At 43.3% G+C, this 27,106-nt stretch overlaps 1 protein-coding gene across 2 annotated transcripts in view; it reads left to right on the plus strand.

Annotated features, from left to right (window-relative positions):
• Window positions 1-211: 211 nt before the first annotated feature.
• Window positions 212-27,106, plus strand: part of chst11 (carbohydrate (chondroitin 4) sulfotransferase 11) — a 58,672-nt gene continuing 31,777 nt past the window's right edge. The window contains exon 1 of one of the 2 annotated variants that reach the window (XM_028399477.1): window positions 212-390. In XM_028399477.1, coding sequence (XP_028255278.1) covers window positions 273-390 — 118 coding nt within the window. In that variant the 5' untranslated portion in view covers window positions 212-272. The remainder of the gene's footprint in view (window positions 391-27,106) is intronic. The other variant, XM_028399476.1, reaches the window with a different exon arrangement.

Here is a 27,106-nt window from a genome sequence, read left to right on the forward strand (position 1 = left end):
AGTAAAGTTTTCACTTATGCAGCTTCTAATTGAATAAGAGCGCACACGTGGACGCGCCCATTTCCACCGAGCAGGGGTGCGACCATGCCGTCCCTGCCCTCACCCCCCTCTCCTTCAGCCTAGCAGTGGTACGGTCCATGCTGGATGCGTTCAGCTCATTGACCGGCAGACAGTCCTCATCAGTACCACCAGAGCCCCACGGAGCGTCTAACAAACCGGCCCCTTCATTCCCCCACAAAGCGAGCAGCACCCTACAGCCTCTCCATCCCGTCATGAAACAGACTCTGAGCGACCTGATGAGGATGAACAGGATTTGCCGGATGGTTTTTGCCACTTGTTTGGGATCCTTTATTCTGGTCATCTTTTATTTTCAAAGTATGTTCCAACCAGGTAGGATCTGCTTCCTCTGCTCTCTCTCTAGTGTGTGCATGTGTATGTGTGTGTGTTGATGTATGGCACCTTGTCTGGCAGCCTCCTGACATGCTGACACATCGATTTGTTCGTGCTGTACAGTAACGCAGCCGATATATAATTAATAGTTGTGCCGCTTGAAGACGTGAATCATCCAGCAGGAGTACACTGCCCGCAATCAATCGTCCCTGTAACGCAATTAAAAGTCCCCGCCTGGCTGTCTTGTGGCGCTTTTTGTTGAGAGAATCTGTCTCGGTGGAAGTGCTGGATCTGTGCGTTTAGATGTAACTGGACGTGAGCCACCGGCGCTGTTCTCTCGCTTCCCCTCAGCTGACAAGTGGCATGGATATTGTGGTGGCGAAGAGGAGGAGGAGGGCTTTTTGTCTTCAGAAACGTGGCTTGGCAATGGGAACCGGTGCACGGGGCGCAGTCGGGTTTGGCACACACTGTGGGCACTGACAGCCTGAGGCCATTGAAAGGAGATCGTCCTTGTGCTTTATACCATCAGCAACGCAAATACTAATAGAAAAAACAGTCTTGAGGCCGTATCTAAAAATAAAGCATATTTAGGGAGCACTTAGGACTCATACCCTCTCTGATCTGTGCGCGCCTGGAGACCCGCGGTTGAAAAATTCATCACACAATAAAGGGAATCCTCTCCGTGTCAGCGGATGGGCTCTGTGGGGGAATCTGAATCAAATTAGATCAAATTAGGAGATCTGATTCTAACAAACAGCTCCTCCGCTCCGACAATTTAACGCCCATGCACGGGTGCAGTAGCCAAGCGTTGCACAGCTGTGCGCCAGAATCCAAGACGCCTGCGCTCGGACGCGCAAAGAGCACAGCGCTCCGAGTATTAAGAGCTGACACTGTACAACAGGTCCACTGTAAGGAGAAAGAACGCTTTCTGGGTGTTTGCTTTCAGAAATGATAATCCTATAATGCCGCGCTGGAGACAGTGTGTCTGCAGGGTTCAGCGGCTCTCTTTATGCACTTTATGATACTTCAGTTTGCACTGAATCTGAATGTGATGCTCCCATTTGGGTTAAAGGCTCTAATGTGGTCACCGGTGGAGTCATATTTTCCAGTATCAAAAGAACATCATGCAGTATATAGGTGGACACACAGATTCTTTATCTGTGTGTGTGTGATGGGATAAAAGGCCGATAAAGCAGGAGATACAGCAGTGAGGAGAAGATCATCCACAGCAGCGTGAAACTGAACAGATGGGCTGTCACATCTCTGATTCAGGGGGCATCTTTTCTGTAGATACACCGGCTGTGTGTGAGTCATCAGCACTGCTGTGGCAGCGGTGGACAATAATTTTTTCTAATCCCGTAAAGGAAAGTCACCATGATGCACTACTTCTGGGGACTTTAGACTGACTGTAATAGGCTGTCTATCTGAATTCTGGCAAGTTAAGTACATACTTGGTGTAGTTGCACATATAACACCTGAGCTGAACTGACAACAGCTGATGGTGTGCATTGTGTAGATTGTCTGAGGAAAGGTACACTGGCTCTGGAAACAGATGCTGTTGTTGAAACTTGAAAAGAAATCTCTCTGACCTCCACTGTGCTGGGTGGCAGGCAGCAGAACTCACTGCATGGCTACATTCCAAGTGAGAGGGAAAAAAAAAAGATTTTTGTTCTTTTGGGTGAATTGACCCTTTAAGCCTTTAATAAGATCCTGTCCTTAGAAAGCCTGTCTCTGAGAACAGGCTTATTTAAGAATTACATAACATATCCTGTATCGGGGCAATGCACCGACTCAGACCTTCTATTGTACATCATTAAATTAGCTTCCAGGGAGGGAATTGATTGTAAAAATTGAACCAGGACTCCATTAAACCGTTCTCAAGGACCCCTGGATCCTGCTCTTACAGCCAATCTCCTCAGATGTTGCATCAGCTTTTCCCCAACACACACATGTACAAAGATACACACAGGTCACAGAGTGGATGTTTTATTTAGCAGTAGAGATGATAGGGTGCTTCACTCAGGATGCTCTGATTGAAGACGAGGTGTCTAAGGCAGGGCATGCAGGAGCTCAGATATATACATTTCAGTGTGTAGTTATGCATGATTATACAGGTGTATCCTGGTGTGTGTTTGGTGTTGTTGACTTCCTTAACAACGTTTGTCCTTATCTTATGGCCCTCACTCTCCCGTTCTGTGGTACACTCACATGGCAGCACCATTGTTGTCAATCAGATAAAGTTCCAGGCAGCGTCTCTGTGGTTCAGGCATGTTCAGCGGGCCTGGGAATCCCATCTGGCCTCCTAGTGTAAACTCTCACCTCTCTTTCAGGACCCACAGGGTCACGACCTCTTGTAAAAGAAACAGAGGAGGACGGACTGTGAGGGTAGAGGGAGGCAGCATTAACTACTCTCAGTGTAAGACTTGAAGGAGTAAAGTGGGGTTTGGTGCAACAGGTCCTGTCTGAAATTGAAGCTTCACATTCAGCCTGACTGAAAGTGTGCAAATAGCTCTGCATTGACTTGGTTTTAACTTTAGTCCTCTCTGCTCCCGCTGAGACTCCCAGGATCAGGCGTTGAAGCCAGAGAAGGAACAGACCTGGAATTACTGGGAGTGCATTAGTCTGTGGCTCTGTATTCAACGGCGGTTTGACAGCACGCCAAATTAGATTTAGTTTGGACTGAACCTCCAGGCTTAGTCAAAGCAGACAGAAAGCATGACAGCAGTGAAAACAATGCCATTTTGCATGCTTGGAGTCATTTGTACCAGTATGTTGAAGGAGTGTGCCAGCTTGGCTTGCTTGCTTGCTCAATACCATACAAAGGGCAGTTTATGGACAGACTCTTCAGGGTGGGAGAGTGTTTAACATTTATTGTAGCACTAGATATAATAGTAGTTGGTTACATTAGAAATCCGTTGCTTCTGGCTCAGCTTGGATCCTTTTGTGAGACGCTAAGAATATAACCGTTAGCGGCTGTCATAATTGAATTGAGCTGTGGGTACCAGTGGCTGAAATGAGTTTCTTAAATAGGGTGGCTGGTTGAAGAGCTTGGTCATCCGGGACTAGCTCCTGCGCATTCACATCGAATGCACAGGAGTGCAGGCGTCTTGTTAGGAATGCCCCCTGGGTGCCTCAACATTGTTCAAGGGCAGACCCAGGAGGCACTATATATTCAAGGGACTCCTGGGTAAGCTGGAGGAGGTACTACTATGGTACTGATGCAATATATTACAATAGGACAGAATATGCTAGAGTACAATACAATTTATGTCGTTACACAACACAGCTTTATTGTCAGCTTACGTTGTATTCTTCCTATTATTATGTTATCACATAGTGGTTACTAACTGGCAGAAACTCTTTGAGTTCTCAAACTGAAATGAAAAATCCAGTCTGAAGAAAGAAATCTGACAAACTGCTGGCGAAATTTGAAAACCCACATCTCTCAAGCCTTTTCAGATGCTTACTGACAGCAGTCCTCTCTGTTTTCCTGAACACTGAATTATACATTTCAGGCAGAAGAAGTGTTTTTAAAAATCAACAGTTTAGTAGGCATACGTTGGATTCTTATCACAGAACAGTGCACATCTTTATGCCAAAGCCATGTGGATGGAGGTTGTTCTGCCTGTTGTTAGATGTAAGGACCTGTACCTCCTTACGCCTTCATCTTGTCTCCCTTTTGGGCCTAAGGTTGCAGTGTCCCTGTGACCGATACTGTCTAATCTGTGTCTGCCGTCCTTTAAAGGCATTGTAGCAGCAAAGATCAACGCAGCTAATAAAGCAGTTTGCTCTGTGGGCTGCTCGTTTGGTTTCTTTGTGACGTGCCTGTAGGATATTTTAGAGTGTGTGTGTGTGTTTACCCATTGTGCTGTGTCTTTTTTCAGCCTGTGTGTGGTAACCTGCTTGTGCACCCAGGCCTCAAAGTCACACACTCGCATTTCACGTCTACCACAAAGCTTGTGTGCCTCCAGAGCAATCAGCTGCACCCACAGACAGACCTTGGTGACCTCAGTCTGAGTCCCAACATTATTTTTTCCTGTTGTGTGAGGGAGGGAATGTGGAACAAAGTGTGGCAGTTTGAAGCAAGAAATGGAAACATCTTGAGAAAAAATGAAATATTCCTGCCTGCAGTTTCTACAGGAAACTCGAAATTCCTCACCTCCATTGGTCTGTGGCGGCAGTGTCAGCTGTAGCTGATGCAAGGAGAGGGTGCTGAGTCGCTAGGGTCAGTGACCTCAAATGTGGGACCCTGTAATCTGTGTAATTGGCTCTAATCCTTCAAAACTCCAACCTTGCCTGGGATGTTTTCACTTCAGCAAGACTCACCCTGTACTCTAAGAACAAAACATATTTAGATTGATCCTTTAATTTTCAGCCCTTAAGTTCCAAGTTTAGCCTAGTGGAATAAAATGCTAAGACATTCAGATGTCTTTGATGTCCAGTCATATGGCTGCACCGTTTTGGAGTCCTCTGGCTTTGTTTGAGGTCAGGATTGCCATGTTGGTGAGTGAATAGACTGACTATCTCCCTGTGTATCATAAATGTCTGTGGTCTTAGAAATGAAGTGTGAACTTGTCTTGCTGCCAACATGGCGATGGTTGGAGTCTCCCGCAGAGACTCAAAATGATGCTTCAGAAACACATAGGTCGCCTGTACTATACTCACCAGTCACCAGGATACTGAACATGTTTTTTCCTGGTTTGTAATGTCCAACAGAAAATGTGCTAAAATTGGTTGTCATGTTCACATCGCTGCTCTTCAGTCATGTGCAGTAGGAGACTCGCTCCTCGCTGCCGACGTTACGCCCACAAAATGACGTCATTTTTTTTCTTGGAGCGCCTGTTCTGCAGCTCTTTTGGACACATGGCCTGGGCAGAACATTTTCTCTCAGTGGTGTGGGAGAACAATTCTGTGATTGGTCGGAATTTAGTGGGCGTGATGAATGTGGTGAAGCGCAAGAGCTTCTTCAGGTGCAGAACACACAGACAGAAGGAGGAAGTACAACGATGACGGACAGTTTAGATGAGCAGCTGGCAAACAGCTCCTGGAAGGAGAAACACTGCGCCCTCTTCCCTGAGCATTATCAGCTGTGCGCACAATTTGCAATACAATTGCATTGTGAGCCTTTTATGTGTGACGTGCGCTGCGTGGGTGGGCCGTATACACACACACTTCTCGCTGAGTATGGTACCTCCGTGCCGAAACAAACTTTTTTTTTACTCTTAAAATCCAGGAGCGAGGAGCGAGTTCTCTGTTCCCATGGAGTATGGAACAAGCTTTAGCCAGGTGTTTGTGGGTCTTTTGTCCAGAGTAAAGACTCCTCTGCCACCTCTGCTTTCCTCCCGGGTTTGTCTTTTGACTAATTGTCACTTTTAAAGCCTGTTTGCTGCTTCTCGGGTGTCTTCTGTCATAGTGTCAACCTCCTGGGCCTTTCTGACGTGATCACACAGTGAAAAGAGATGACCTAAAGAAATGAAACAAGATAGCTGTTTCTTGTGACTGTATTCATGCTTGTGTGTGGGTTTGTGCACCTTCTATTCTCCCAGCCCCAGTCATTATCCCCTCTCCCAGCCCACTCCACTGCTCCTGTGAGTGTGTGTGTTTATTGTGAGAATGTATCCCGGATGTCCTGTTTGCGTAATCTTAGTGCTACTGCTGTTTTCCTGCCCAGCTCTGCTGCTAAATCCTGGATCAAACATCCCAGCACATCAGAGGGGAGGGGTGGATCCCCTGCTGTGTCCCGCCGGGACATTAGCATCCACATTCAGCACCAGTTTACCCAGATTAACCGCATACATATAAAGCATTTTGTTTCTCAGGAAGGTGCTGCACAGGGGCTGATATGGTCTAATTGATTTACTTGCAGAAAAATCAGATATGTTGAAGGAATATTATTTGCAGTTATGATTTGCTTTCACTGCCTTGTTAGTCATTTGGCAGCTGCTTCTTTTTGTCAGATAGCGTTGGTTTGTCCTGGGAAACCTTTCATTGCATTCCAGTCCAACTTGGGGAGAGACCCTCTTGTAGTCCTGTGGTTAGACCCTTGTCCCATCTGTACCCAGTCTATTTTTTATGGAGTACTACAGAATTTTTGTCTCGACTGTTAAAGTATTTCTCGTCTCAAGCAGAAATGATGGCAACAAGGACAAAGACATTTGTGGAAGCAGATTGGCCGACTGGCATAATGCTGTTTTCAGAGAAACACGTGATCTGACAGCGTCTTCTTCAAGAGGTACTCCCCACTGCTCTGCAGGCACTAAGAACATCTGCTGGCAAATACTGATGGCTCCCACTGGTCTGAAGAGAAGCCGTTATGTGACAGATCTGATTTCATTCTCATATGCGTTAAAATGCTGCACAGTAAAACCTTTGCTTCCGGTTTCTCCTTTGTGATCTGAGCCCCTTTGCACAGGCTACCATCTCTAAACCCAGTAAAACATGGCTCTGTAATCTGGTTTTAAATCATGTAGTCTCCTCCAATCTCTTGTCAAATCTCTGTCAGAGTAAGTCTGGATATGCAACTCCGCCATCTGAATGCCAGTTCAAGCAGCAACTGGAGGCCTGGCGCTGAAGACTCATTTACTAGACGGAATCTGTGACCATCTGCATGAGCGTCTGGACTTCATTAGAGTGGCGATGAAAGGGCTGCCACAAAGAAAGACACATGAACACACGCACAAAATACACACACACACACACACACACACACACACACACATACCCTTTGGGACCTTGATTGAGACGTAGAGTACCCAGTGAAAGAAGTTAACCTAGACCTTAAAAGATTTCCTCCTTGTCTGGCCTTGTGGGGACGTTTTTATCCTTGCAAGTATAGAAATAGATCACACACACACACCAGCACACACACAGCTTTTCTGACCATTAACAGACTCTGTGAGACATTCCTATAGCTTAAAACAACAAGCAAGCCTATTCTGAAGGGAACAATAAACAGACAGGCACTGTCTTCCCTTCAGAGTGTGTGTGTGTGTGTGTGTGTGTGTGTGCACTTGCGGGTGCGTGCGCATGCACGCGCAGCCCTTCCAGACCTGTCCGCCACTGCTTCTGCATCCCTGATAACTTCATCTGGGTGTCATCAGCAAGGCCTTCATGCCTGAGGGGATTTGAAACACACTCACTCCATCGCTCACAGCAGACACATGGGAAAACTGCAGTCATCCCACCTCTTTCCTCCCCTCTGCAAAACCACCGTCTGTCTGGGGAACAGGAGTCTGCTGTGTCTGTGGTCCTCCAGATCCAGGGGCAACTTGTACGAGTCTGTAACTGCAACCAAACTATGTTAGATAGAGCTATAAAACTCTGTGCAGGAAGTGTGTGCCCTCATGTTGAAACCCAAATGGTTGAAGATGGCATGTTGTGGCACACACATCTGTATTTAACACAGGGCGATTTGACAGATGTTTTAGAGTTATTTTAGTATCTCAGCTTTAATATTAATGGAACTGACAGATGAAAGAGGATGGCTTAACACAATGACGCTTTATGCCCATGTCCATGACTGCTGTGGAGCCACAGATGTGTGGGTGTTCTTGTTATACAAGTCTGCCTGGAGTCTGTGTTCCGCACTGTACATGCCCAGTGGAAACAAGGGGTGACACATATTTCTTAGACTGAACACAAAAATAGGACATGTAAACATTTGTTCTCAGTCTCAGAAAAATCAATGTCATGCAGACCCTCACTCATTTGTCCTGACCAGAAAAAGTCTGGACCACATTCATCTGAATCACTGCCTTAGCAGGACTGTTAGAGTTCAGCCTTAGACAACACTAATGTCTGATTCTCCAGATCCCCTAAGGATCCTTTTCCACACCTGGGGAGGTGGGGATGAGGACGTTAATGATAGGAAATGTTAGCATCAGCAATGTTGCCTGCAATACAACATCTGCCTTCCACGCATCATAAAATGCGTCTCAGGTCGATCGGGTTGTTTAATGCATGTTTTGACGGGCATCCATCCGTCTCGTGTTCAGTCAATTTCCCGAAGGCAAGGGAGTGGATTGTGCCAAAAAATTCTAATCTTCTCCACAAGTGTGTGTGTGTGTGTTTGTGTGTGCTGGAAGACTAAAACTTTTACAGCAGCAAAGTGAAACATGACTGCCATCTGTCAGACTTCCGTGTTCCACAGTGACATCTGGACGGTCTGTGGTCGTCTGCGTGTGTGTGAGTGAGGAAAAGGGTGTCTGCTACTGGAAGGAAAAAGGCCAGTGCTTAATGCTGAATCCAAACAAAAGTGGATGTAAGAACTTTTAAAAGCCAGCATCTTCAAAGGCAACCACACACAGTTTTAAGGATTGGTTAAGCCTACACTTCTTTCTGTGGACAGCTAACTACTGTAGCAAGCTAAGTGGATCTAACCACCAGGGATCCACATTCACTGATTTGAGGGGAAAATGTAAAAATATTCTTTTGCAATCTGAGCTCTTAATTTGCTTCTGTATATTATGTTAATGTTATCCCCCCCAAACATCTCGTCTGAAAGCAGCATCTTTCCGCCATATTACGGTAGACTAAAGACACAATGACAATGAGAAATGAGTCCAAACTGGAAGGCTCTCATGTTACCTGGGTCACAAGGTCCACATGTAGTTGCTACATTGCTCAGATTCCTGCTGCAAATATTTTGAAACTAGCAAATAATTACTATGCTACTGTCTGAGGTGACTGGGCTCTTTCACACGCAGCAACAATGGCAGCATTGCTGTGATCTGATAATCTACCATTACTTTAATGATATTTAGTGATTTAAATATCTAATTTTTTGGAATGCTATTTGAGTGCAAACTGGGCCCATTAGCCTTTGCTAGTGATTAGCTTAAAAGTAGAATTTTTGATACAAGCCTTACAGGAAGTATTTCCTTAAGTTCTTTTTTTAAGACCAGTATTACTATTAAGAAGCAGTATTACTGTCTGTGTGTGTGAGTGAGTATATATGTGTGTGTGTGTGTGTGAATGGCTCCCTGTGGTCATTATGCGTGGCCGGCCCCAGCCGTCACAGACCCAGAGCAGCGGCAGCAGCAGGAGGAGATTGGAATGTAATCACAGCGCCGCTGCTGATAAATATTGATTTGGTTGTTAGGTTTTAGCCCCGAGTAGTAAGACCAGAGTGCAAGCGTTACGCATTAGCCACATTTGGGCATTAAAAGCGGCAGAGCGGGAGGGAGCGAGGGGCATATTTAGGAGGTGACAGAAGTGCTTTCAGGCCTGATCTCACAGACGGTTTTTACCCCTGGAGTGCAAGGAGCTAGAGGAGTGTGTGTGAGTGTGCGTGTGTGTCTGCACGCTCTAGATGTCTGTGTAGGCATACAATATGCCTATAACATGACAGCAATCAGAGACACCAAAGGTGTGTGTGTGTGTGTGTGCACCCTTGCTTTGAATTCTTATGTTTAGAAAAGTCAACGCATTGATTTAAGAATTAGGGAAAGTAACTGGGCATGCTGAGGCACTCAGCTCTTGGAAAGCCAGCACTACAACAGCGTACTGTGTGTATTTGTATAAGTGTGAGAGAATAAAGAGTGTGACTGAGGGTTTGCTGGTGTCCCCGGCTGCCAGATGTACCGGTGACTGCATGGCGTAAGAGAAGTGAATCATGGTTTTAATTTAGTGGAGGTGGGCTGAGCTGTGTCTCATTAAATGGCTGGTGGAGGAACATTTAAAGTTGCCTGCTCTACATCTGCTACTGGGAGCTACTGGGATTTTCCACTCCTCCTCCTCCTCCTCTTCTTCTTTTTCTTCCTCCAGCCTCTCTGGATTTTGTCTCAATCTTAAGAAAAAGGAATTATTCACACCGCTGAATATATCATCATTCTGGCCATCCTGCAAAGGATGTGAGTGATAAAACAATTCGAGGCACTCCACCACATGTACCGCATACACAGCCTGAGATAACCTGGGTTGTGTAATGACCTAAGCTTACCTTGGGATCACATTATCATGTCAAAATCCACAATGTCAGTCATGTCATCAGGAATATCACAGGCTTCAATTTTACACCAGATTTGAAAGTTTGATAGAGGTTGGTTGCATTATGGGTAATGGAGGATTAGAGGCTGCCTGTCTCTTGCTTGATGGATGTCATCCGGTATGAATGCCTAAACAAAATACACTCTCAATCCTGCCAGCTCATCCATAACAATGCTATATAATATATATATATATATATATATATATATAGGTGTATCAGGGATGTTTTTTAAAGAGTTGCACTGATTGTAGTTATTTCACTTAACGTCTTGACAGTTTTCATTTTCCACCACAGATTTTGTTGTGAAGAGTGAAATTACTTCTCTCAGATCTATGGAGAATAAGCCATTATCTGTGTTTCTACATGGATAGTTGTGCAACCATAACTTATTTCCTGTCTTTTTTTTTAAATCACAGTGCTAGCCTCTTTCTCTCAATCCCTTTGTGCATTTCTGTTTCCCACTATCTGTCCATCTGGGCTCAGTTTATTTCCCAGCCGCAGTGATTCTGCCAGCGTGGCCGGTTTGGCCAGTGGAGCCACTGCATGATGCCACTGGCCTTGTGCAGATTCCATGCTAAGGCATGATGGCAGTGCAGAGCCAGTTCAGCTGGCTGCTCCGATGGAGCCTCAAAGACTACTCTCATGTCCCTACAAAGAGGTCAGGGCGGACATGTTGGCAGCGTCCAGCAAACAAAACCCATCACTGACTCAGCAAAAAGTGTGCGCAAACCCTGTAGATGGAGTTGTGGCGTGATTTTTAAAAGGCAATCCTGTTGCACAAATGAGCCTGTCCACTCAGAAAGTTGGCTTCTAGGGAGCTTGTGCTCATGTCAGAGTGTTGACGTTGGGCTGGAGGTGGCATTAGATGGCCAACTGAGAAGGTTTTTTCCTCTAGAGAGCATAAAGGTGCAATTACAAACCTGACAGGAAATGTTAAACAAATTTAATGGACATTTATTATTTGTGCATTCCCCTACCCCAAAACACACACACACACACACCAAGATTACACGGTGAAATTCATAATTCTATCTCAACCACAAACCACTGCGAATCTGTGCTGTGTTGTCTGCCTGGGTCATGCCAGGACAAGAGCATTGTCGGTGGAAAAGATGTCAGGAAAAAGGGGAGAAATGAAGGTACAAAGAAAGAAAAAGGGCATAGGAGGAGGCGGCAGGGAGACGAGAGATCACGCTATGGTGTGGAGGACGCAGAGCCCAGAAGACAAAAAGTACAGATTGAAAGAAAATATGGAACACACAACCTTTACAATTATAAATTCTAAAACTGTAATAAAGTTAATGTACAGATGGAGATAAACCTACTATGAAGATGAATGGTTACTTGTTTTTCAAAATCAGGGCCAGATTTTCACTAAATCCTCTCACTTCCTGTCTGACTTTTTTGTTTCATTTTGTCTTCTTTTTGGCTTTATTAAAGGCAGATAAAAGCAAAGACACTCCCTGCCTGCTTCCTCCATCTGCTTCTGTATGTGTACAAACTCTAAAGGCTGATTCAGATCCAAGCTTGAAGAAGACATACAATAACATGGTGTGTGTCTGTAAAATGTGAAAGTTATCTAATGTAAGTGCACAGCTGTACATATTTAGGGTAATGGTTACAGTACAGGTGCTAAGGGCAGCCAATAAGAGCAAAGAAGGAATCCGAATGGCAGGTCACTCATTGCGATCATTTGTGCTGTCTTGGCTGTGCTGTCCTGAGCCTTCGTGCTGTCACAGGGCATATAAATGTTACTAAAATGAATGAATGGGAGGTAACGTCCGATTCTGATCGAGTCTGAAACTATGTAATTGGGCCCGATTTTTGATCATGTGATCGGATTTGGACATCCCTATTATAAAAGTACAGTTTGATACTAAACTCTTTTACTTCAGTTAGCTTGTCTGTTCTGTCTATTCTAAGCTATTCTATGCTAAGCTAATCTTCTCATCTGTTTGATCTGATAACTGTAGTCTGCATATTGAGTACTATTAAGCTAACAAGAGACTTTCAAATTCAAGACCACTGTCTTCTAACATCAAATGTTGTCCCTGGTCTCTGCAGTTTTCAGTCCTTTGAGTCTCTTTGATATGAACTCTCCTGTTTTGACAAAAAAAAAGGTACACGCCTCAACAAACATCTCAGGAATAGTCTCTCCTCACAGTAATTATACTAAATAATGTCTGAGAAAGAATGTATTTATGGCTTGTTGACATAAAAACGTTACACGTAGCACCTTAAAAAGACAAGGCAGACTTGTTTGTGAGTCTGCTTACAGTACTGGAGAGTCAGAGCCGGACACCAGCCAAACCACATCCAGACAAGCAGAACGTCATAATGCCAGAGGCTTAATAACAGCTGTCTGCCCCTCTGATCTCTCCTCTCCTCTCCTCTCCTCTCCTCTCCTCTCCTCTCCTCTCCTCTCCTCTCCTCTCCTCTCCTCTCCAATAAGAAGAGGTAAACAGATGTTTTCTATAGTGTTTCCATAATGTGGAATATTATCCCTTTCATCCATAAATGTTCATATATGACATAATGCTGCATGGTTGCAGAATCGTTGTCGCTGCATTCATAAAGAAAAGAAACTATTGCATTTTGCCTCTCCAGATAAAAGCAGCGCTGCAGCGACCTTTTTTTTCTTTTACAGACATTGAAGCATGACTGTGTGTAAGTCTGTGCTTTAGAGGAACACTTAATTTAAAATATGTCCTTTGAGGAAATAGTTAGGGCCAGCAGTTATGTTTAAATCCAATTGTGCTGCAGAATCTCTAGAGGAAAAAGGATTAAAATGTTCACACAACTTTGCAAAACACCTCAGCAGCGTGACCAACTTCAGCACATCATAAAACAACTTTTTATGTCACACTGTGACCTATCCAACTTCTGTTGGATAGTTCATAATTTGTTTATTTTGTTTAAAAAAAGATTTTTTTACAAGTCAAGTTTCATTTTTCAGGATTCCAGCACAGATTTTCCTTTCTCAGAAAATGTGTTACTATCCAGTGAAACACAGACTGTTGAGCTGGTGATTAATGGCACAAAAACAAATGTGTGTACGGCACTTTTGTTAACAATTTAACTGTCATTCATCTGTTGAATCGACTTTGTCGTCTGCGGGTGTGAATCCAAACTGAATGGCCAGTAGTGGTATTATTACAAACAGATGCTTCTCTGTGGGAAGAATACAGATTCAGATTATAATAGTAAGTGAATGACCAGGTATATTTACAGTGATATGAATGAGTATATGTTAAACTGATATTACTTTCTCCTCACATCTTGCCTTTGCCTTTGGCTTTTCCTGTCCATGCTTTTGTTCTCCACTTTGATCCTGGTCCTCTCCTCTCCTCTCCTCTCCTCTCCCTCCTCTGCGGTCCCTCATTTTGTAGCCCAGGTGTTTTTACCAGGCTGCCCAGGAGAACCTCAAAGTAATCTATCACTGTCTGCCTCAGAAGGCCCATCTGTCCCTTTGCTTGTGTGTATGTGGTAGAATTGTATATGTACCCAAAGGTTATCCATCTGCGTGCTTCATGAATCACCAGTGATGGTGATTAGAAGATATTTATGAGGACTAGTGGGGCATCTGTTACCTGCTGATAGAAAGGAAGGTAGAGGTAGAAAGAATGATGGAGAGATGCACAAAGCCTTTACACCTTCTTCTACCACCAGCTTGCTTTTCAGGCGGGAGGGGGTTGCTATGGTGACTTGGAGTTAGGCCTGCAGTGGGTAAAGAGTGACATACTGAATGGTGGTGGTGGTGGTGGGGCCTCCTGACAGTAGCATGGCAGAAGTGTGACTTCAGAGAGTGAGTGTGTCAGCGTTTGCTTTGCTGGAGTCTATTTTCACCTCATGTTTTTGCTGTAGGTGTTTAAACACATTGTGAGACTGGAGACTAATAAATTATGATTCAAATCAGACAAAGGGATTCACGGTCAGGTAAAAATGCAACTTTTCAGAGACAGAGCATAGTGCATTTTTTTACTGCATGACCACGATGCATTTTTTGGAGGTTTCAGTAGCACAAACATGTATAATTTTCTCAACCCATAGATCTGCTACTTTCCACATTTGAAGTCACATGGCTGCTCTGTGGCTCCATAGCTTAGCTGAGCTATAGCTACAGCTGAACCACAGCTGGTTTGGACCAGTCAGCATCTTGTGAGGTGTAGAAGTGATGATGGTGAGCAGTGACTGTTCTCTTGGTGTGCGTGTTTTCCTCACAAAGATAACCTTTGTCCGTTTATATGCTACCTGCTACTCTCTAGCTTTCAAAGATCCTTAAGAGTTGCTCTGAATGGTGTTATAGTTCATCTAGTTACCTGTGAAGTATTCTTCTGCTTAACCTCCCAGAACAAGAGATAATATCCATGTTACATTTTCTTTATTACTTAACTTTAATAAAGATTGTTTGCGATTAAAATGTTTACTCCTCTCTAGCCTTATCCCTGCCATTCTGAGTTGTGATGACTTGAACACATGTTTTCTGTCTGGGTGTCATCCTGAATCGATTTCCCACACATCCCTCTGCCAAGTCACGGCTGTGCTCAGCTGTAGATTTGACTGGCAGACAACAGAGACACCTAGGACGCTGCCTCCGTTCCCCTGCTCTGGTTTCTCAGGGTCCGGTGCCTCGTTCAATCTTGCTCAGTCACTCACACACACTAACACACTAACACACACAGGGCCATAATTTCCCCTGCTGTCTATTTTAGGAGGACTTGCAGTCCTAGAAAAAAAACATACACACTATAATTTAGTGGTGCATAACTGCAGTGTTGCAAGAGCAGCCAGCATTAAAGGTATCTGAGTGCACTAAGAGAGAGGGCCAGGCAGGCAGAACAACACACACACATATCCACATGACTCAGTACCTTCATCTTTCATTTATCTCCAACACAAGCTAATGCTATGTTCTTGTAAATTAGCTCTTTGCATTTCCTGTGAGTTGCTCTGTAATTAAAAAAAAATAAAAATATCCATCCACTGAAGTTACTGTAATGGATCAGTGCTCACACAGAGACAGACGACTCACTCTCATGTTTTGGCTGCCGCACTGTCATTGTGTGTCCTCCGTTCAGAGCAGCGCGCAGCAATAAACAAAAGAAGGCTGGACGGCGTGTCCGGTGATCTATCTTCCTGTTTCTGTGTGGGCGTCATCGGGAAGCGACAGATGTAACAAAGGGACAGAAACTGAAGCCTATTTCTTCTTTTCCTCTGCTTCATGCTGTGCTTGTCTTTGTGTGAAAGTGAGGTGTTTAGATATGCGGATATGAGGATAAGCAATTTGACTGTATTGGAGCTACTTCACATAATTGACACCATGTCCACTTGAGAAGGCAGAGAAATATTCAAATTACATTATAATTGATAACTAGATTACTAACACTAATTACCCTAAGGCGTAGATTAGCTATAGCTACTACATTTCCTCTACCTAAATGATAGATGTAATCAGATATGAATGAGCTGGCAGGCTTGCATAATGTAGCATTTGTTCTTGCTGTTGTTTACTTCCTTTTTCTCGTGAGATTATTTCCTTAACCCCAGATTGTTTTAATCTGGAGCCACAGAGACTTTTCCTTTCTTCTTGTGTACCAGCTCAGCAATGTCCCCACAAACACTAGGCCTAAAGCTAGTGCTAGCAGCCCCTGATGAGCTTTGTACTATAGCTTTTAGCTTTAATATGCGGTCTTACAGGCTAGCTGTTTTTTACTGTATTATTTTTTTAAGTAGATACCTGTACTTTATGCATCATGCATGAATTACAAGAGAATCTCCATGGGTTTTATTGTTAAACACACGGCCACAAATAAAAGTTCTTTTATAAAAGAAAAGAAACCCACAGCTTGATAATGATCCAACTCATTAGCACGTCTCCTCTACATCCCATACACATTATTTCCTGTGCATGAATTACATTAGCACATTTGCCTGAAATGGGAATCCAACAACACCTCACAGCTTAGCAGTGCATGAGAGCAAAATCATTTAAGACTGAGGATGGACACATGAAAAGGCATACATACGTAAACATATGTTAACTGAGAAGCTCTATTCCAGGCAGGTATGATTCTGAAATTAACAGTCTGTTGATTCTAACAATCATCATGTAACCACCAAGCCATGAAGCCTGTGCAGAAGCGTTCAAAATTGCAGTTCCACTTCTTCACCTGTATTTGGAGTTTTGGTGGACTTTAATGCTGTTAATGGAACACTCAGAGAGTGTCTGTGTGTGTGAGAGCAGAGAGGATAGCATGGTATAATGAAGGGGAGGAATGGGGAAGAAAGCCAAATAGGTAATAGGTTCATTTCATTTGGAGGCGTAATGAGGAATTGATTTCACTAAATGTAAGTGCAGATGAAAGCAAAGTGCTGAGGAAGTGCTGTCCTCTGAAGAAAACAACAAAGAAGAAAATGACAACATGCTCTCCCACATGTGAGGAGGAACACTGTGAGATACACAAACCATGAAAAGATTTAAACTCCACCCACACACACACAAAGGCAAACACACACTGTTGTCTGTGTTTTTACCCACCTGGAAAACAATTTGAAGGTAATGAGGAAGACTGTGGGAATAAATAATGTGACTCATGTTATCTTTATAGTGTTTCTTGCTTGTTGCTGTATACACACACACACACATACAAGTGTTGGTTGTGCGTACACATAAACGCACATTTACTTCATGGCTGTATTCAGCCAAACACATACAGGCCTGCACACACACACACACAACCTCATCCATACACACTCCATTTATACCTGCATTCAGCTGTGCATAGTCATTTAGGAGCATGCACACACACTGTCCAACATTAATTGTGTATCCATTTTCAACCACACACACCGCCCCAAACCATATGCAGCCATTTTAAACCCATTTTCAAAGTGCACACATTCATTTATTCCAATGTGGTTTAGCCCCACAGCAGAAGACAGCAGCACTATCTTGTTTTTCACACAAGCAAGCACATGCAAACACACACACATGCATACACACATCCACCCCCTCTGCTCCCTGCTGATTAAGGTTTTTATAATTACAGCCCTCCGACTGCCCAACTTGTTCGCACTTCAAAGCCGGCCGGTCCTGATTGGAGGAGAAGAGCAGCCACGGATTTACACAAGAGCCGTCCTGTGATTTCTCTTCAATCAGCTTGTCATCATGATCTCGTCTTTTTTTTTCATCTTCCCTGAGCCTAACGTGCATTTATGGTCCACTCTACTCTGACAGAAACTGATATATGAATGCAGCCATCAAGGAATCAAACACACGTGTCCCCTTCAAAGTTGATTTCTTTTCCTTGGGGCCTGAAAGTAGTCATCTGCCAGTAACAGAGGATGGTGCCTCAAAACACTCGTCGATGAAAGTAACTGATTTTCAGCTGTTTAATACACACACTCTCATACATTTTTATAATGCTCTATCAGACCTAGGCTGAGTTTTCAGCATCACCTCTTGTTGAGAAGATGGCACTGTGCTGATTGGTCTCTTCTACTAAAAGATTTGTGACAAAGAGAGCTATGAACTAATGAAGCTGCTCTTCCTGCAAGTCCAGGTGCCTCGCTTCAACCATCTGAGTTGAGCTGGATGGCTGAGAATCTTGATTGACACCCCACCGAGAGATTTTTCCAGTTGAAAGTGCTGTTTGTTCTAGTGGCCCTGATAAATTTGGGTGGAATGACCCTTTAAAACAGTTTCTATAGGCGCTCTCAGTAGCTTTAACCTCGTTTATGTACAAGTACATTGTGGGGACTTGTTGTTGTCCTTACAAGGAAGTCCCTGTAGTGTGACTGTGTGAACAGATGTAAACAGTCGCACACACATGTTGCTGCTCATTAAGGCAGAACTGATGTATGTCGACGCCTGCGAGAAATGTAGCCTGTGTTTGTGCTGCAGGTCAAATCAAACCATTGCCGGCTGGCGGCCTATTTGATCTCTATCGATGACTTGCGAGGGCATTTAGCAGCCAATAGAGAAGTCCCTCCTCCTCCTCCTGCTGAGGCAGTGTTAGTGTAAAATCAATCCCATTTCTCTTCCTGTCAGCACCATCACCACATGGACTTTGTTTTTTTTTCTACACATGTTCGATTGGTAGGGCCAGGCTGAAAGCTGCTCCTTCCTTCTCCATTTAATGCTCCAGCAACAACAGTCACACTTACAACAAAGCGCAAATAGAGCTGCCACAGGAAGTTAGCTGCTGCTGAGGCTAGGAAGTAATCTGAAGTGAAGGCAGGTTTCTGCTGCCTGGTTATGATGTTTCTGACACAACAGATTTTCACTTCGAGGATAGTTTATCTTCAGGCTGGTGCATGCTTCTTTTATGTTTGTGTGATTGCCTTTTCTTTTTCAATCAGCTTGTCATATGTCCCCACACAGATGATATACTACACTTCTTGGATTATAGTTGCTGGGCTTTTTTGCACAGATTGGTCAATCATAGTATGTCTGTAGAAAGCAGACGGTTGCTATGGATAGTTCTGGTCATCAGGGAAGACTGCATCATGTCTAGTAAATTGGATTTTCGATCAATGTATTCTGTGTTGCTGCTGATTTCTTCTGTAACTTTAAATGTGTTGTGAGGTGGTCATTACAGCAAATGAAATCCCAGCAGGACAGTGAAGATTTAATAGGTTTATGTCTTCTCATTCTGAGAAAAAATACAAATACATTGAACATTTTTTGCTTTTTTTTTCTGGCCCCTTTGGCTCTAGCCCCTCTTGTTGCAGCTTTATGCTGAGGCTCTTAACGTGTGCGTGCAAAGGGACTGCAGTGATGTACTGAGCCTTTTCCACCTCGGACCAGAGAGCACAGATAGATAGCGGAGGCAGGGCAGTCCCCCAGCCGAGCGTTTTAAATCACCTCAATCCACTGTGGAGGTCAGGGTTGTAAAACAAGCCCTGTTAGACTCTCATACTCTGCTTATATTTCTTTCTTGCTCCCTGTGCAACAAGCCTTTGGGGTTTCTTTCTAAATCGATCTTCCTTCCTTCTGCGTTCTTTTTCAGCCTCTGTTTTTTTTCTTCTTCTTCAAATTGCCAAGGTCTAAGCTCCCACTCTATATTTAGTCCCTGAGGCCAGCTGTGGCTCTGGAGGGGGGCTCATCTGGCTCGGTGCAGCCCTCAGTGGGGCTCTGCTCTCCCACAAAACCCTTAATCGGACGGGCTGCACCCCTGAGAGGAGCATGAATGAGATGCTGGCGAGAGAAGAGAGGGAAAAGACCGTATGTCGGAAAGAGCTGAAAAGTAGATTTGAAAGAAGTGTGCAGAGAGGGGTGGATAAAGAGTGGAAGAGAAAAGCAGAAAATGAGCTCATAAAAGCTGCTCATTAGCTTTGTGTAGAAATCTCATTTTCAGCCTCTATGAATGGAACAAAAGGAGGAGAGAAAAGAAAGACCTGGCACACAGATGAACAACATTTACAGGAGGAGGAAGACTAATTTAGATCCTTGTGAGGACTTTATGCTCCTTCTAGTTAAGTTGGTTTTCTTTGTTTTATTAAACATCCATCTATAAGTGCTTTAGCTTGCAGAGAGGCCAGGTCACCTGTCTATCACAGTCCTGATGCGGCCATATTGCTTCCATGCTAACAACACAAGCATCAAATTTCTCCATTATGCCATTCCTTAATACGGTGCTACACTGTGGTTTATTTCTTTGTAAAATGTATTAATAATTACGTTTTTGAACCCAGAGAGTTTAAAGCTATACAAGTAGCTCCTTGAGGGTTTAAAGTACCATGCTAATGATGTTTACTACATTCACCATCTTTTTCTAATATGTAAATTCAAACCTTTGTAAACTAACACGAAACACTAAGTTCCGAGTGCGATATTTTAAACCCGTACAGTCTGCGGGGTGTTAAGTTAAATTAGTAATACACAAAGTTAGCAACAGAAATCCTCTGGGAAATGAAAACAATGCAGCTACATGAAAATCTATCCAATAATTGAGGTAATTTTCAATCTGAATTAAAGTGGTTAAAAAGACAAATCTACTGATAAATGTAATATGAGGGGTCACTGTACAGTGCTCACAGCTGCATTCGTGCCTCTTTAAGAATATATAGTGTGTTTTTTTAAATACTTTTGCCAGATTTATACCAATGTCAACATAAGCTGTTTGTTAGCCCCTTGTGCAGAATAAGAAGAGGAAGGCATAAAGAGGAAGATCTCAGTCTCATCACCACACCACACAAGTTTGTTTCCATTGGATTTTTGCTATTTAATACAACTCTTCCATCTTAGTACAAACCCAAACACCCTCTTCTACAGTACGGGCTGCTGAAAGAGAACTTTCCCACCATCCTTTCTGTCACAGATGTGACTTAAAATATCTCAAAACCTCACATCTCAGCTCCACCCTTAAGATTCTGAGGTCATGAACTGGCCAAAAGTGCCACACACAGAAGAGTTTTCATGAATCAGCTCAGTTCCTAAAGTCATATACTAGCGCCTCTATCCGTTTTGCAGGATGATTCTGGATAAATAACTTCGGTTTCTCTAAAATGGAAAACTTGCTTTTCTGTGTGTGTCTGCCAGCACTGCCACTCCCTCCACCCTACATGCAGTATCTTACCCACAGCTGAATCACATTTCAGGGAGGATACAGAGGGAGGAGGTGTGTGGATACAAGGCCAACCATCTTGTTGTGAATGGTCTGCATGTACCAGCCTGCTGACTCCCTGCTTCTGTCCGTAAATAGATGCTGACACGCCCATATTTAACCTTGTTTGGACAAAATCTGTAAACTGTGTCCTGACACTCATCTATAAATGTGTTTATATAAAACTGCTGAGGGACGGCATCCAAGTTTAAAACGGAACTGAGACACCCACAATATTTCAACCGATCAGTGTGTTGAGGATGTCCTTGTGGTATCTTCTTGTAAGTGCATACTTTGTGGTGCATGCATGTTCCTAAATCTGGCTTCAGGCCTACACTCTGTGAGTTAATGAAAAGCATTCTGGGAAGTGTAGGAAACCGCTTCGCTGGTTTAGTCGTAGCTTTAGCTCACCAATACACTGTGATCAAATGATTTATCAAACACCTTAGTCTGCAGCAGAGCATTTCCTCAGAAAGATGTTGATGTCCTATTAGCTTCTCAGCTAGCACCACTGTCAAGATGTCATATTTCTACTTTACAGTGAGAAAACTGCATCATGCTGATGTGTGTTCCTTGTTAAGAAAATGGATGAAGGAGCAGTAGTAGTACCTTGAGGGTTGCATGTATCTGAGTACAAAATTAAATCAATGCTGTTTTTATTATTACTTTACACAGGTTTTTCCTGCTGTGACACATTTATTGTCACCTTAGCTTCAGTAACCGGGGTTGGTAAATGGCACAATTAAGTAAGTGCAAGCAGCAATATGCAGTCTGAAAGACCTGCAGTTCCACAAGTGGCCACACGAGGGTGGCTCCAACAGTGAGTCAGTTCCCTTTAGGCTGTCATGTTGAACATATCTAACCTCACAGCAGATATAAACATGTTCACAGCTCGTGGGTGATTTTGACTGCTGTTATGTTAAGACTTATAGCTACACAGAATTAACGGCATGACTGACATGTGGGTGCCATCTAAGATCCCTAGCTCTCTGCACATAACATCACACGCCCACTTCAGCTAGCTCATAAAACACATTAGGGGCCAACAAAACTACTAAATATTCATTGCTGTTACTCAACACTCTCTCACCCCATCCAATGGAGGCAGAAGGCCTCCCACTCTCTGAGGTTTTCTTCCAGGTATTTTTCCTCTCTAATGTCACAACATGCTGTTCAGGGGAGGACTGTCAGCTTTCGGTAACGTTTTGTCTTTCATATACACATGTTCTGAAGATAACACACTGTATCTTACAGTTGACATCAGTTTGAAAATAAGTGTGAAGTTGGTCTCTAAGGTGTTACCAGGTGTGTTAACATGCACATGTCCTACATGCACAGTAGATCACCTCTTCAGAGCCACCTCCTGGGTAGGTGGACATCCACAATAATACTGGCCTGCATTAATTCATTGATTATTTTTGTGTGCCACTTATTGCACCTCCAAACATCACGTGTCCCTCTCCTGAGATCCACACACTCTGTCTGCTCTGAGTGTCATTAAATAAAGTAAATTGACAATTATTTCAGGCAGCTTGAGAACATTTTTGCATCATAGTAGGCTTTCCTCTAAATTAACTCCTTCTCATCTTCACCCTGACCTCCAGTCTAAACTCTTATCTCACTCTATGGGAGAATCAGCAAACATGACCTGCTTCTTACAAGGATAAGGATACAAAGTGAAAGCACACACTTGCACTGACAGTGTATAACTTCTGTTTAGCCCTCCCAGGAGCTTAAAGCTGAGATTTTACAACAAAAACAGAAGCGAGGCCTGACAGTGACGGCCTTTCAGGTGGCGTAAAGAGAGAATAACAATACATCAGTGCCTGTCAGACATCCCTTCACCTGAGTGGTTGACATTGAAGTAACATTGGCTTCTGACAGGAAGACATACCATCAGATTCACTGCTCTCTTGTCTCACACAGGCACACACAGACAATTGTGCTTTGTCAGAAAGTCATCAGATATTTTACACCCAACTTTTTATGCTGACTCAGGCCTTCAGCAGTCTCCTCTCTCTCTCTCTCCTCTCTCTCTCCTGTTTGAAAGACTGGCTGTGCTACACTTGGTGACGTGCATCCAGGCACTGTGTCAACAGCACTCAAACGCCGAGGTGACGTCAACCAAACAGACTGGTCCACAAAGAGGGCTTGGTGAGCTGGGAGCAGAGCTGCTGCCACGTGCTGAGTCTGTTGGAGTTTTTGTATGGGTTTCCTGTAGTTGACGAAAGTCAGCAAGTGATTTAATTAGGGCTCTTTATTAGAGTTTTTTTTTGAGTTTCTAATGCAGCAATGTATAAGAAGAAAGACTCTTTTGACCTTACCTTTTCTATTAATTTTTATAGTCTATAAAATTATACAATGCTTCAGTCATGAATACTGGCAAATAGAACTTCTGGCAGGTGTAAAAAGGATTTATGATGCATATTTGTCTCAGTCTGTGTCTGTCTGCATCCCCCAAAGTATGAACACACTCTAAGAAATACAGGCACATCTACAAGAAGTATATCAAATTATACTAAAGTTCAAAATTGTTATAAATGTAACCAGCATGCATGCTTCTGGCATTATGTAGATTCATTGGATTCTTTTAAAGTAATAGTTACATTCAAGTTAAGTTGCTGCTTAGTGCACGGGTCTGCTATGTATCCTAATGCATGTGCTCCATTAAAATCATTGTAACTTTCTGAAGTTTAGGAGGATAGTGAACACTTTAACTTGCAGCCACAGATGAAGAGGCTGCTGCTCACTTGGGCCACTTATTGAGTGGACTTATTTTTATTTTTATGTATTTTTTTATTTTTCATTCTTGCAATTTGTGTCAAGGTTGGACCTGCTGTGCAGCTCCTAAAGATTTAAACTTTGACCTTTAATTGCCGCATCCTTCATCTGTCAAGTCATTTTTTAAAGCAGTGACTCAGAGCCAAGCTCAGTCATACCTCCCACTTCCAACAAAGGTGTTTGAAGGGCACACTGACTCAGCCCTGATCTGATCTAACTGTGTGGGGCACAAGGAGAAATGCTGAAAAATGATGACATGATTGAAAGACTTGCTGTTAAATATGATTGAAGCTAATGGATTCTACAAGCCATTACGTATGATGGTGTATTAGGTGGTCCCTGCTGAGCCTTTTACAGGCTATCACCATGTTGGAGATTTGAGGGATGATGCTGGGGGAAGAAGAGTTTAACATCACATATAACAAACATACTTTGATTCTGCACAATGAAAGTTAAGTTCTGCAGAGCGGGCAATGCCTTGCTTAATAACACTACAGCAGGGGCGATGCTTAAAAAGCTGCCACGCCTCTTACCACAGCACCGTTCAGAAAGTGCTGCCGTGGCAGTGCCATCCTCCTGCGTGGCACATGGTTTTTGACTTGTTTGGTGTCCCAGAGCACCATGGGAGGTCTCAGTGAGACAATGAGACATGCCTCTGCTGGGTGCAGGTCATAAACAGCGGAGCGCTGTGGTTTGATCTTTGGAGCGTGCGAGCGGGTGTGTTTTGCTGGAGGAATGAGCACAGCCTCATAAAATGCAAACAAGGAGTAACAAAAATGTTTTTTTTTTACACAAAGGATTTTGGCAGCAGGGAGGTCACAGGTGTAACTCGCTGTTATATTGTAACTTTATAACAGCGAGTTACACCTGTATGCTGTTAGCCTGTGTTTTTGCATTTGCATTTATATATTACATAACTAATGCAGGACTCATCGTCACCACGTCACTATGTGTGCAGTGCTGTAAATAGTGGACACATAACACATGAAGTGTGTTTGTATTCTCATTATTAAAGTGCATAAGGATTTATTATTGATGACGATGATGAGGTTTAAAAAATGTATTGTAGGTTTTTCTGTGAGGCTTTGAAGAGTGTGTGTTATGTGTGTGTGTGTTACCTCTCTGTGCTACCAAGTGCTTATCTCTAATCATCAACAGCCTGATTAAGCTGTTGTGTGGGAGTTGGATGCCGTTGGGGCATTAACCAGCATGATTTTTTAATTATCCTATAATCAATGTGTCTAATGAGCCACATTAGGACAGAATGGAAGGTCAGATGTCACGGCTCAGTACACTACGCAGAGCAGGACAGTGGAGGTGCTTTAACACAGCTCGTCTTAGTTTAAATACTGGTCTTGTAGCCTCTGAGTGTTTCGGGCAGATGAATTATGGTTTGAATGTTTTGAATGACTTTAATATGATGTGACTGTACATGTATGTGGATACAGATGTCAACGGCTCTAACATTAGCACCAGGAAGTGAAAGATTACAGCATGAATTACTTACTGTGAAAAGGCAGAGGTTTGAGTATATGTGTGTATTTTAAGGTGTGCTTCAGGGTGACATGATGTTCACTCCGATGGTGCACATAGTTTCAGATATAAAGTCTGCATTTTGTAATAAATGTGGCGTTTGACTCTTTCTGTCGAATTAGGCCAGGGACTGGTTTTACTGCAGGACCCTGAGGGCCCAGCGGGGACACACACACTCCAGCCAAGTTGCTCATTGTTAACTGAGCCAATGAAAGACACACAGTTCAGCATCTGTTATACCTGCACTGTCTGTACACCAGTGAGTCTCCAGCTGCCCTCTGCTCGGAGAAAGCTTTAATCATCACTGTGTGTGTGTGTGTGTGTGTTTAGAGCTGTTATTTCCAACTGTGAAATGTACTTTTAATTAGGTTTTACTTTCTCATTGTTAGTTATTTGCATGCATATTTAATCGTGTATATATCAGACAGTAATAGATCCCAGCTCACAAGCCTGCATGTGTAAACGCTAGGCAACAGGAACGTCTAATATTCTTATTACAGTCACAGTTGGTGAGAAAGAGAATTACAATGGCTTCCTGTATTATTTAAAATTAACTTGACTGCGTGTGAAAAAAACGCATGTTTAACATCTTAAAGCTGCACAGACCAGTGACACTAAGCTCTAGTGGAAAAGGTTTTGGATGGTTTATTCCATTGTTTTGGTTTGGACCTGCAGCTTGACTGTTACTAAATCACATGTTCAACATAGTTAAGGAACTAACTGTTACTGCAGCATCAAATAATGTTTCTGAAGATTATGATGATTATCTCAAATGCTCAATTTTCTAAATATATATTGAATAATCAATAACATTAATAAAAAAAGCCTGGCATAATACTGGCACAAATGCAGTCAGTTTCATACAAGCAGCCATCTCCTTTTGAAGCCAGTGCAAAAATACCAAAAACTGCAGTTCCACAAGCAGCCACTTGAGGCTTGCTCCAAAATGTGAAAGTGTCCAACTCAGAGTGATAGATGGAGGCTTGCATGCGCCTCCTGACCACCTCAGCTCTACTCCACCTGTGCGCCCACGTTTGCAACACAAGCTGCCTCACAACTGCTCCTCTGCTCCTTTATTAGCATTAAATATGTATTCATATATGTAAATCAACAACACAGAGCCCTGCAGTGTCACACTTTACTAACTGCTGTGGTTGTGGGAGCGTTGCAGTGTCTGAGTCAAGCAGCAGGATTTCACGCAGCAAGTCTTTGCTTTGGTTCCAACATTTCTTCAATCGCCTCATGCCACAGGAGAACAGTAATGTTGGTAGAGTTACAGATTTTAGCTGTAATGGAGGGTTTTAGGGCAGCAAATCATTTAAGTGCTTTTTCAGAAGCTTTTCCACAAGAGGGAATTTCTGGGGAGAACTCTTTAGTCTGATTTTGATTCATGTGAAGCCAAAAATGCTCCTAATTAAAGATACTGAATATTGGCACAAACTGTGATTCAAAAATACAAATTGCTGGAACGTGTGCTTGACTTTGTACATGTAGAGGTGTGTGTGTGAGTGTGTGTGTGTGTGTGTGTGTGTCTGTCCAGCTTCAGCTTGGATGTGTTACAGCCACAGCTTTAGAGTTAAATCCCTACAGACACACACAGGCGGACACAAACACAGTGAATGAAATTGCAGCATGTAAAACGAAAATGATAACAGGAGCTGTGTGTGTGTGTGTGTATGAGTGTGTCACAGTGGGGTGCTTATTACTGCAGGGAAGTGTGGTCAGATGTGGACAGACAGCTACAATACAGCGCTGTTAAATATTACATGCAGACACTCTAAGAACTGCAAGGAGTAAAAGGAAGAAT

The sequence above is a fragment of the Parambassis ranga genome, chromosome 2 (genome assembly GCF_900634625.1).
Source record: "Parambassis ranga chromosome 2, fParRan2.1, whole genome shotgun sequence".
NCBI lineage: Eukaryota > Metazoa > Chordata > Actinopteri > Ambassidae > Parambassis > Parambassis ranga.